The sequence below is a fragment of the Globicephala melas genome, chromosome 8, assembly GCF_963455315.2.
Source record: "Globicephala melas chromosome 8, mGloMel1.2, whole genome shotgun sequence".
Taxonomy (NCBI): domain Eukaryota; kingdom Metazoa; phylum Chordata; class Mammalia; order Artiodactyla; family Delphinidae; genus Globicephala; species Globicephala melas.
The window spans coordinates 53,903,303-53,916,409 of NC_083321.1; the positions used below are offsets into that span (position 1 = coordinate 53,903,303).

The 13,107-nt window shown below is 39.7% G+C and overlaps 1 protein-coding gene and 1 non-coding gene across 4 annotated transcripts in view; both read left to right on the forward strand.

Moving 5' to 3' along the window:
• Window positions 1–13,107, forward strand: part of ACER3 (alkaline ceramidase 3) — a 191,205-nt gene that overhangs the window by 140,401 nt on the left and 37,697 nt on the right. For all 3 annotated transcript variants that reach the window (XM_030835995.2, XM_060303749.1, XM_030835998.2), the window contains one exon: window positions 887–945. In XM_030835995.2, the coding sequence (XP_030691855.1) occupies window positions 887–945 (59 nt within the window). The remainder of the gene's footprint in view (window positions 1–886; window positions 946–13,107) is intronic.
• On the forward strand, window positions 12,886–12,957 carry TRNAK-UUU (transfer RNA lysine (anticodon UUU)). The gene has a single exon. It is a non-coding gene; the product is annotated as a tRNA-Lys (tRNA).

Below are 13,107 nucleotides of genomic sequence, written 5' to 3' on the forward strand. Positions count from 1 at the left end.
TTAAAAACTTATTTAGGAGTGCATATTTAGGACGCCAGCTTAAGTTAGTAAACACGTAAAGAAAAGCAAGAAAATGTGTTTATTTTAAAAGTCAGGAGAGTGGTTTCCTCTAAGGAGTAGGGGAGAGGGTTGGACTGGGAAGAGATAACATGTGTCTTGACCTGAATGGTACTTTCCCAGTTATTGGCTTTATAAATATTTAAGTTATACATTTATATTCTATGCAGTTTTCTTGTATTTAATATTTCACACTTCTAAAAGTTAAATTTTCCCACTAGGTTCAGGTTTCCAAGTAGTAGTACCTATCCAGTGCTCAATATAGAAGAGAAAGAGGTTAGTTGTTGGAGCCAAGTCTGGGAAGATATGGGAGCATATAGAATAAAGAACACAGGGGAGTAGATTAACCTCAGTCAAGAAGAAATGGGCACTTCTTTCCTTAGAAACTAGGAATGGGAGAAAGAATGCAGGGAGAGGATGCATATGAATGCACAAACACTTGGGAGGAGAGTTTAAAAGAGTTCAGATTTATAAGATGGGAAGTAGAATCATTTGCTGAATGTGAAGCTAACAAGAAGGAAAGGATTTCTAGGGAATATGAGGCAAAAATACAGCATTTGTTCAGGTTTTAGCATATATTTAAAATTTCATGGAACCATTCAGAATTAAAATTGACATGAGACTTCTGATATTGATTATTCACAAGCAGGCTCTTTCCACAAAGGTTAGTATAACTCTTCATTATATAATTATACATCTGTTCTTTAAAATGTAATGAAAGATAATAAATGTTTACATTTAACCGGGAGGACTATTTTTGTAGGCAAAATATACTTCCTTTGCCAAAGAATCATGATTTTACTAACTTCATTTTCCCTTTCTTCTTCAGGTCATGTATGGAATGTTGGTCTTCACATTAGTAGTCCGATCTATTTATATTGTTACATGGTAAGTAGTTTGGATCATGAAAAGAGTACACTTAGGTGGTAAATCTGTAGCCTGAACTGAAATAACACATAAAACCCAACTCCAGAAGGGATACTGGTAGAAAACTTATAACCCAACATTTATTATGGTATATTGCAAGAAATACTAATTCTTTAAATAAGTTGTTAATAGGCATCACATGAAACCAAGGGTTCTAAAATTAAAGAAATTTGAGGAAAGCTGTGTGTGATGGCCTCCTTTTGAATATTTATAATGTACACGAGTTTATTAAAGGCCTTGAAAAATCCTACAGTAGAAAAGAAAATAATTGTTTTTGTGTTTCTCAAACTACTTAATTAAGGAACCCTTTTTGCAGAACACCTCTCAAGAAGACTATTAGTGTCACAGAGAAACAGTATTCCAGAAAGATCATTTAGGAAATAGGCATAATATTTATAGAGTTCATGAAAAATAAAATAAGAAATATTTCATGTGAGTACCTGACATAGGGCCTGACCATATAACAGATGCTCAGTAAGTAAATCGTATGATTTATGGGTTTGTTCCTGTTTTTTTTCTTTTTTAATTAAACTTTTTGTTTTGAGATAATTGTAGAAGCACATGCAATTGTAAGAAATAATAGATCGTCTGTACCCTTTACCAGTTTCCTCTAGTGATAATGTCTTGCAAAACTATAGTACAATATTATAACCAGGATTTGACCCTGACAGAGTCAAGATACAGAACAATTCTATCACTACAAGGATCCCTGTGTGGTCTTTCTGTAGCCACACCCAGTTCCCTCCTACCCCATTTCCTTACCCCCTATTCTTAACCCCTAGCAACTACTAATCTGCCCTTCATTCCTCCAATTTTTCAGAGTGTTATATAAATGGAATCACACAGTATATATAACCATTGGGATTGGCCTTTTGCACTCAGCATAATTCACTGGAGATTAATACAAGTTGTTGAGTGTATCAGTAGTTCACCCTTTCTATTGTGAGCAGTATTCCGTGATATGGATGTACCACAGTTTAATCATTCACCTGTTGAATAACATCTGGATTTCCAGATTTTATTTCTAGTTTTTTACTATTACGAATAAAGCTGCTATGAATATTTATTTACAGGTTTTTATGTGAATATAAGTTTTCATTTCTCTGGAATAAATGCCCAGAGTGGAATTTCTAGGTTGTATGATAATCATATGTTTAATTCTTTTTAAAACTTTCAGACTGTTTTTTTTTTTTAAATTAATTTATTTTTGGCTGTGTTGGGTCTTCGTTGCTGCACGTGGGCTTTCTCTAGTTGTGGCGAGCGGGGGCTACTCTTCATTGCGGTATGCGGGCTTCTCATTGCGGTGGCATCTCTTGTGGAGCATGGGCTCTAGGGCACACAGGCTTCAGTAGTTGTGGCTTGCAGGCTCTAGAGCACAGGCTCAGTAGTTGTGGTGCACGGGCTTAGTTGCTCTTTGGCATGTGGGATCCTCCCAGACCCGGGCTCGAACCTGTGTCCCCTGCATTGGCAGGCGGATTCTCAACCACTGCACCACCAGGAAAGCCCAACTTCCAAACAGTTTTCCAGAGTGGCTCTACCATTTTACATTCCCACCAGCAGTGTATGTGTGACCCAGTTTCTCTGCATCCTTGCCAACATTTGGTGTTGTCACTATTTTTTATTTTAGTCATTCTTACAGATATGTACTGATATCTCATTGTAGTTTTAATTCTTGTTTCCCTAGTGGCTAATGATGTTGAACATATTTTCATGTGCTTATTTACCATCTGTATATCCTCTTCGGTGAAACGTCTGTTCATGTCTTTGCCCATTTTCTAATGGGATTGTTTCTCTTTTTTTAATTTGAGTTTTGAGCATTCTTTACATATTCTAGATACTCTTCATCAAATATGTGGCTCACAAATATTTTCTCACAGTCTGTACCTTGTCTTTCATGCTGTTCACAGGGCCTTTCACAGAGCAAAAGTTTTTAATTTTGATGAAGTCAGTTTATCAATTTTCCTTTTACATATCGTGCTTGGGCGTCCAGGCTAAGGACTCAATGCCTAACCCTAGGTTTTCCCATTTTTTACAAAAGTTTTGTATAGTTTTACATTTAAGTTTATGATTTATTTTGAGTTAATTTTTATGTAAGGGGTAAGGAGTAGGTTGAGGTCCATTTTTTAACCTACAGAGGTCCAGCTACTCCAGGACCACTGGTTGAAAAGGCTGTTTCTTCACTGAATTGCTTTTGCACCTTTCTCAAAAATTATTTGGGTATATTTGTGTGGATGTATTTTTGAGTTTTTTTATTCTGTTGCATTCATTTAGGTGTCTATCCCTCTACTGGTCCTACTCCCTGATAATTGATTACTCTACCTATAAAATACCTCTTCAAATCATATAGATTGATTCCTCTCACTTCTTTTTCAAAACTGTTTTTGCTATTTGGGTTCCTTTGCCTTTATGTATAAATTTTAGAAGAATAATGTCTATATTTAAAATCTTATTGGCATTTTGATAGGAATTGCATTAAACCTGCCTATCAATTTGTGAAGAATTGACATCTTTACTATGTTAAGTCTTCCAGTATATGAACACAGTGTGTCTTGTGTGCCTCTCCATTTATTTAGATCATCTTTGATTTCTTCCATTAGCATTTTGGAGTTTTGATTTTCTTCTTTTTAATTTTTGAATTTTATTTTATTTTTTTATACAGCAGGTTCTTATTAGTCATCCATTTTATACACGTTAGTGTATACACGTCAATCCCAATCTCTCAATTCATCACACCACCACCACCACCCCCCCGCTGGGGGGTAGCACACAGTATTGCTTTAAAGGGTCTGCATGTGCTCACCCAACCTAACCAATCCTGTTCGTGTCCATACATTTGTTCTCTACGTCTGTGTTCCAATTTCTGCCCTGCAAACCGGTTCATCTGTACCATTTTTCTAGGTTCCACATATATGCATTAACATATGATATTTGTTTTTCTCTTTCTAACTTACTTCACTCTGTATGACAGTCTCTAGATCCATCCACATCTCTACAAATGACCCAATTTCGTTCCTTTTCATGGTTGAGTAATATTCCATTGTATATATGTACCACATCTTCTTTATCCATTTGTCTGTCAATGGGCATTTAGGTTGCTTCCATGACCTGGCTATTGAAAATAGTGCTGCAGTGAACATTGGGGTGCACGTGTCTTTTTGAATTATGGTTTTCTCTGGGTATATGCCCAGTAGCAGGACTGCTGGGTCATATGGTAATTCTATTTTTAGTTTTTTAAGGAACCTCCATACTGTCCTCCATAGTGGCTGTATCAATTTACATTCCCATCAGCAGTGCAAGAGGGTTCCCTTTTCTCCACACCCTCTCCAACATTTGTTGTTTGTAGATTTTCTGATGATGCCCATTCTAACTGGTGTGAGGTGATACCTCATTGTAGTTTTGATTTGCATTTCTCTAATAATTAGTGATGTTGAGCAGCTTCTTGGTCATCTGTATGTCTTCTTTGGAGAAATGTCTGTTTAGGTCTTCTGCACATTTTTGGATTGGGTTATTTGTTTTTTTAATATTGAGCTGCATGAGCTGTTTATATATTTTGGAGATTACTCCTTTGTCCGTTGATTCGTCTGCAAATATTTTCTCCCATTTTGAGGGTTGTCTTTTCGTCTTGTTTATGGTTTCCTTTGCTGTGCAAAAGCTTTTAAGTTTCATGAGGTCCCATTTGTTTATTTTTGTTTTTATTTCCATTACTCTAGGAGGTGGATCAAAAAGGTCTTGCTGTGATTTCTGTCAAAGAGTGTTCTTCCTGTGTTTTCCTCTAAGAGTTTTATAGTGTCCGGTCTTACATTTAGGTCTCTAATCCATTTTGAGTTTATTTTTGTGTATGGTGTTAGGGAGTGTTCTAATGTCATTCTTTTACATGTAGCTGTCCAGTTTTCCCAGCACCACTTATTGAAGGGACTGTCTTTTCTCCATTGTATACCTTCGCCTCCTTTGTCATAGATTAGTTGATGATAGGTGCATGGGTTTATCTCTGGGCTTTCTATCTTGTTCCATTGATCTATATTTCTGTTTTTGTGCCAGTACCATATTGTCTTGATTACTGTAGCTTTGTAGTATAGTCTGAAGTCAGGGAGTCTGATTCCTCCAGCTCCGTTTTTTTCCCTTAAGACTGCTTTGGCTATCCAGGGTCTTTTGTGTCTCCATACAAATTTTAAGACTTTTTTGTTCTATTTCTGTAAAAAAATGCCATTGGTAGTTTGATAGGGATTGCATTGAATCTGTAGATTGTTTTGGGTAGTAGGGTCATTTTCACAATATTGATTCTTCCAATCCAAGAACATGGTATATCTCTCCATCTGTTGGTATCATCTTTAATTTCTTTCATCAGTGTCTTATAGTTTTCTGCCTACAGGTTTTTGTCTCCCTAGGTAGGTTTATTCCTAGATGTATTATTCTTTTTGTTGCAATGGTAAATGGGAGTATTTCCTTAATTTCTCTTTCAGATTCTTCATCATTAGTGTATAGGAGTGCTAGAGATTTCTGTGCATTAATTTTGTATCCTGCAACGTTACCAAATTCATTGATTAACTCTAATAGTTTTCTGGTGGCATCTTTAGGATTCTCTCTATATAGTATCATGTCATCTGCAAACAGTGACAGTTTTACTTTTTCTTTTCCAATTTGTATTCCTTTTATTTCTTTTTTTTTTTAACATCTTTATTGGAGTATAATTGCTTTACAATGGTATGTTAGTTTCAGCTTCACAACAAAATGAATCAGTTATATATATACATATATTCCCATATCTCTTCCCGCTTGCGTCTCCCTCCCTCCCACCCTCCCTATCCCACCCCTCCAGGCGGTCACAAAGCCCCGAGCTGATCTCCCTGTGCTATGCGGCTGCTTCCCACTAGCTATCTACCTTACGTTTGGTAGTGTATATATGTCCATGCCTCTTTATCGCTTTGTCACCGTTTACTCTTCCCCCTCCCCATAGCCTCAAGTCCATTCTCTAGTAAGTCTGTGTCTTTATTCCTGTTTCACCCCTAGGTTTTTCATGACATTTTTTTTTCTTAAATTCCATATATATGTGTTAGCATACGGTATTTGTCTCTCTCTTTCTGACTTACTTCACTCTGTATGACAGACTCTAGGTCTACCCACCTCATTACAAATAGCTCAATTTCGTCTCTTTTTATGGCTGAGTAATATTCCATTGTATATATGTGCCACATTCTTTTTCTTCTCTGATTGCCGTGGTTAGGACTTCCAAAACTACATTGAATAATAGTGGCGAGAGTGGGCAACCTTGTCTTCTTCCTGATCTTAGAGGAAATGCTTTCAGGTTTTCACCATTGAGAATGAAGTTTGCTGTGGGTTTGTCATATATGGCCTTTATTGTGTTAAGGTAGGTTCCCTCTATGCCCACTTTCTGGAGAGTTTTTATCATAAATGGGTGTTGAATTTTGTCAAAAGCTTTTTCTGCATCTATTGAGATGATCATATGGTTTTTCTTCTTCAATTTGTTAATATGGTGTATCACATTGATTAATTTGCATATATTGAAGAATCCTTGCATCTGTGGGATAAATCCCACTTGATCATGGTGTATGATCCTTTTAATGTGTTGTTGGATTCTGTTTGCTAGTATTTTGTTGAGGATTTTTACATCTATATTCATCAGTGATATTGGTCTGTAATTTTCTTTTTTGGTAGTATCTTTGTCTGGTTTTGGTTATCAGGGTGATGGTGGCCTCATAGAATGAGTTTGGGAGTGTTCCTTCCTCTGTAATTTTTTGGAAGAGTTTAAGAAGGAAGGTTGTTAGCTCTTCTCTAAATGTTTGATAGAATTCACCTGTGAAGCCATCTGGTCCTGGACTTGTGTTTGTTGGAAGATTTTTAATCAGAGTTTCAGTTTCATTACTTGCGATTGGTCTGTTCATATTTTCTATTTCTTCCTCATTTAGTCTTGGAAGCTTATACCTTTCTAAGAATTTGTTCATTTCTTCCAGGTTGTCCATTTTATTGGCATAGAGTTGCTTGTAGCAGTCTCTTAGGATGCTTTGTACTTCTGTGATGTCTGTTGTAACTTCTCGTTTTTCATTTTTAATTTTACTGATTTGAGTCCTCTCCCTCTTTTTCTTGATGAGTCTGGCTAATGGTTTATCAATTTTGTTTATCTTCTCAAAGAAGCAGCTTTTAGTTTTATTGATCTTTGCTATTGTTTTCTTTGTTTCTATTTCATTTATTTCTGTTCTGATCTTTATGATTTCTTTCCTTCTAACTTTGGGTTTTGTTTGTTCTTCTTTTTCTAGTTCCTTTAGGTGTAAGTTTAGATTGTTTATTTGAGATTTTTCCTTTTATTTGAGGTACGCTTGTATAGCTATAAACTTCCCTCTTAGAACTGCTTTTGCTGCATCCCATAGGTTTTGGATCATCGTGTTTTCATTGTCATTTGTCTCTAGGCATTTTTTGATTTCCTCTTTGATTTCTTCAATGATCTCTTGGTTATTTAGTAACGTATTCTTTAGCCTCCATGTGTTTCTGTTTTTTACGTTTTGTCCCCTGTAATTGATTTCTAATCTCATGGTGTTGTGGTCAGAAAAGATGCTTGATACGATTTCAGTTTTCTTAAATTTACTATGGCTTGATTTGTGACCGAAGATGTGAGGTATCCTGCAGAATGTTCTGTGCGCACTTGAGAAGAAAGTGTAATCTGCTGTTTTTGGTTGGAATGTCCCATAAATATCAATTAAATCTATCTGGTCTGTTGTGTCATTTAATGCTTCTGTTTCCTTATTAATTTTCTGTTTGGGTGATCTGTCCACTGGTCTAAGTGAGGTGTTAAAGTCCCCCACTATTATTGTGTTACTGTCAGTTTCCTCTTTTATAGCTGTTAGCAGTTACCTTATGTATTGAGGTGCTCCTGTGTTGGGTGCATATGTATTTATAATTGTTATGTCTTCTTCTTGGATTGATCCCTTGATCATTATGTAGTGTCCTTCCTTGTCTCTTGTAACATTCTTTATTTTAAAGTCTGTTTTATCTGATATGAGAATTGCTACTCCAGCTTTCTTTTGATTTCCATTTGCATGGAATATCTTTTTCCATCCCCTCACTTTCAGTCTCTATGTGTCCCTAGGTCTGAAGTGGGTCTCTCGTAGACAGCATATATATGGGTCTTGTTTTTGTATCCGTTCAGCAAGCCTGCCGTCTTTTGGTTGGAGCGTTTAATCCATTCAAGTTTAAGGTAATTATTGATATGTATGTTCCTATGACCATTTTCTTAATTGTTTTGGGTGTGTTTTTGTAGGTCCTTTTCTTGTCTTGTGTCTCCCACTTAGAGAAGTTCCTTTAGCATTTGTTGGAGAGCTGGTTTGGTGGTGCTGAATTCTCTTAGCTTTTGCTTGTCTGTAAAGCTTTTGATTTCTCCATCGAATCTGAAAGAGATCCTTGCTGGGTAGAGTAATCTTGGTTGTAGGTTCTTCCCTTTCATCACTTTAAGTATATCATGCCACTCCTTTCTGGCTTGTAGAGTTTCTGCTGAGAAATCAGCTGTTAACCTTATGGGGGTTCCCTTGTATGTTAATTGTCATTTTTCCCTTGCTGCTTTCAATAATTTTTCTTTGTGTTTCCTTTTTGCCAGTTTGATTACTGTGTGTCTCAGTGTGTTTCTCCTTGGGTTTATCCTGTATGGGACTCTCTGCGCTTCCTGGCCTTGGGTGGCTATTTCCTTTCCCATGTTAGGGAAGTTTTTGACAATAGTCTCTTCAAATATTTTCTCGGGTCCTTTCTTTCTCTCTTGTCCTTCTGGGACCCCTATAAACACATTGTTGTGTTTAATGTTGTCCCAGAGGTCTCTTAGGCTGTCTTCATTTCTTTTCGTTCTTTTTTCTTTATTCTGTTCTGCAGCAGTGAATTCCACCATTCTGTCTTCCAGGTCACTTATCTGTTCTTCTGCCTCAGTTATTCTGCTATTGATTCCTTCTAGTGTATTTTTCACTTCAGTTATTGTATTGTTCATCTGTGTTTGTTTGTTCTTTAATTCTTCTAGATCTTTGTTAAACATTTTTTGCATCATCTCGATCTTTACCTCCATCCTTTTTCCAAGGTCCTGGATCATCTTCACTATCACCATTCTGAATTCTTTTTCTGGAAGATTGCCTATCTCCACCTCATTTAGTTGTTTTTCTGGGGTTTTATCTTGTTCCTTCATCTGGTACATAGCCGTCTGCCTTTCCATCTTTTCTAACTTTCTGTGAACATGGTTTTTGCTCCACAGGCTGCAGGATTGTAGTTCTTGCTTCTGCTGTCTGCCCTCTGGTGGATGAGGCTATCTAAGAGGCTTATGCAAGTTTCCTGATGGGAGGGACTGGTGGTGGGTAGAGCTGGCTGTTGCTCTGTTGGGCAGAGCTCAGTAAAACTTTAATCCACTTGTCTGCTGATGGGTGGGGCTGGGTCCCCTCCCTGTTGGTTGTTTGGCCTGAGGCGACCCAACCCTGGAGCATACCCATACTCTTTGGTGGGGCTAATGGCGGACTCTGGGAGGGCTCTCGCCAAGGAGTACTTCCCAGAACTTCTGCTGCCCGTGTCCTTGTCCTCTCGGTGAGACAGAGCCACCCCCCACCTCTGTAGGAGACCCTCCAACACTTGCAGGTAGGTCTGGTTCAGTCTCTATGGGGTTACTGCTCCTTCCCCTGTGTCCCGATGTGCACACTACTTTGTGTGTGTCCTCCAAGAGTGGAGTCTGTGTTTCCCCCAGTCCTGTCGAAGTCCTACAATCAAATCCCACTAGCCTTCAAAGTCTGATTCTGTAGGAATTCCTCCTCCCGTTGCCGGACCCCCAGGTTCGGAAGCCTGACGTGGGGCCCAGAACCTTCACTCCAGTGGATGGACTTCTGTGGTGTAAGTGTTCTTCAGTTTTTGAGTCACCCACCCAGCAGTTATGGGATTTGATTTTATTGTGTTTGCACCCCTCCTACTGTCTCATTGTGGCTTCTCCTTTGCCTTTGGATGTGGGGTATCTTTTTTAGTGAGTTCCAGTGTCTTCCTGTCAATGATTGTTCAGCAGTTAGTTGTGATGCTGGTGTTCTCGCAAGAGGGAATGAGAGCATGTCCTTCTACTCTGCCATCTTGAATCAATCTCCGGAGACTTCTAGGAAAACCACTGACTTGGTACTGAGAAGGAAGCCAACTAAAGCTTTGATTTTTTTTTTTAAGCAATTGTAAATGGTATTGTATTTTTAAATTTTGGTGTCCACACATTTATTGCTATTATATAGAAACACAGCATATTAATAATGGTACCAGAGAGATCAAGATAGCAAAATAGAAGGACATGGAGCTCACCTCCTCCCACAAATACATAAAAAATACACCTACATGTGGAACAGTTCTCACAGAATAACTACTGAACACTGGCAAAAGATCTCATACAACAAGAGCCACAAGAAAGATCACCATGTAACTGGGCAGGATGAAAGAGAAAAAAAAAAAGGAATTGGTGTTCGACCTACACCCTGGGAGGGTGCTATGAAACAGGAGAGGTTCCCTCACCTTGGGAACCCCCATTGGTGGCTGGAAGATCAGCCAGGACAGAAAGGGAGCGTCAGAGGTTCAGAGGAGAGTGCAGCAACTGGCTTGTGGCAGGCAGAACGGAGAGAAACCAGCACAGTCATGGCCACCTTGCTGCATTCCCCAGCCTGAAACATGCATCTGCTGGTGTGTACAGGGCCTGGGTGCTGAAATTCGGGCTTCAGAGGACAAACCTCGGGAGAGGACTGGGGTTGGCTCTGCGGAGACAGCCCGAAGAGACTGGAGTGTGGCCCAGGCCGCAACTTGGGGTATGGGCAGGACTGAGCCCAGGTATGCCATAGAAGCCCCATTGTTAACGCACACGCAAAGGGAGGGAAGGGGCCCCACCACAGCAGCTTCATTTTCCTCATTGCTCACAGCAGGCACAACTCCACCTCTACGAGCTCTGGGAGCTTGCAAGTCCTGGCAGTTGCCCACACCCAGAGGCAGGGCTGAAATCTGGGCTTGCAGCTTTACGACTGATGGATTTACAGCACTGGTGCCTTTATTAGCTCAGTGCCTTCTGGCCATCTCAGTGGATTACTGGTGCTCCTGAGCCTGGGTTGGGTCCAGATCTAGCACCTGTTGGCTTTGCGGGCATGTGCACACAGAGGCGGGCCATGGTCTGTGCTGATTCCATAGCTCCCATGGCAAGTCCCTGTGTCTGACTTTGGCAGATCTGTGCCAGCAGCTTTGTGATCACAGCAGCTGAGGGACATTCAGGCCGATTGCCTGTATTCCCTTGACTGAGACGGGGCCGAAGGCAGTACCAAGAACAGTGTACTTTGTGAGCGTGCACAACCGGTGACAGATGACACCACAAAGCTCACTTTCTGGTGGACAGCTCCTGCGGAGGAATACTTAGTGGATCCTCTTCCAGTGGAAGTGCTCCAGTTCCACCTACCCAACACTGCACTTAAGAATTGGATGTGGGGGCTTCTACTCCAACAGCTGGGGAGCAGATCCTGCCCCTGACAGGGCTGTGACAGCCACAGAGCAAAGAGGAGGCCCCACTCAAGATCCAGTACGGGCTCTGGTCTCCACAACACAAGTTACACCCCCTGTCAACGGGATAATGGCCAGCACACGCTAAGGAAAGAGACAGCAGGCATCCATACTAAAAACAGCCCTCACACCAAAAATATTAGACTCATGCAGGCTCCACAGGAATGTTTCCACATACAAACAGCCCTTAAAGACCACAGTAGATAACTGTTTCTCCTAAATTCATAGAGTCAAAGAAATATAAGTAAAAAGAACCAGAGGAAATAGTCTCAGTTAAAAGAATGGGAGAGGGCTTCTCTGCTGGTGCAGTGGTTGAGAGTCTGCCTTGCTGATGCAGGGGACACGGGTTTGTGTCCTGGTCCGGGAAGATCCCACATGCCGCAGAGCAGCTAGGCCCGTGAGCCATGGCCACTGAGCCTGCGCGTCTGGAGCCTGTGCTCCGCAACGGGAGAGGCCACAACAGTGAGAGGCCCGTGTACCACAAAAAAAAAAAAAAAAAAAGAACGGGAGAAATCCCCTGAAAGAACAATGAAACAGACCCCTCCAGTCTAGTAGATCCCAAGTTCAAAAAGGAGGTAATAAAAATTCTGAAGGAATTAAGAAAGGCTATTGACAGAAATACAGATCACTGTAACATGGAACTAGAAGCTATAAAGCGGAGCCAATTAAAACTAGAAAACTCATTTGCTGAGATGAAAGCCAAGCTGTAAGCAATAAATAGAAAACTAAATAATGCAGAAGAACGAATAAGTGATTTGAAAGATAGAATAATGGAAATCACCCAATCAGAACAGCAGACGGAAAGACAAATGAAAAAAAAATCAAAGCAATATATGAGACCTATTGGATAACATAAAGTGAGCCAATCTATGTGTAGTAGGAATCCCAGAAGGAGAAGAAAGAGAAAAGAGGATTGAAAGTATATTTGAAGAAATTATGACTGAAAACTTCCTAAACGTAAAGAAGGAAACAGATATCCAGATACAGGAAGCCCAGACAAGATGAACCTGAACAGACCTACACCAAGACATGTTATAAGTAAAATGGCAAAAGATAAAGATAAAGAGAAGATTCTAAAGGCAGCAAGAGAAAAACAAAGAGTTAGTTACAAGGGAATCACCATAAGTGTATTAGCTGATTTCTCTACAGAAACATTGCAGGCCAGAAGGGAGTGGCAATATATATTCAAAGTCCTGAAAATAAAAAGCCTGCAATCTGGGATCCTCTACACAGCAAGATTATTATCTAGAATAGAAGGATAAAGAATTTCTCAGACAAGCAAAAACTAAAAGAATATAGCAATACTAAACCTAACCTAAAAGAAATACCGAAAGGTCTTTTCTAAATAGAAAAGAAGTAGGGAATTCTTTGGCAGTCCAGTGGTTAGGACTTAGCACTTTTACTGCTGGGGCCCAGGTTCAATCCCTGGTCAGAGAACTAAGATCCTGCAAACTGCACAGTGCAGCATAATTACATACATACATACATACATACATAAATCAATAGAAAAGAAGCAAGAATCTATAGGAGGGCTTCCCTGGTGGCACAGTGGTTGAGAGTCCACCTGCCAATGCAGGGGACATGGGT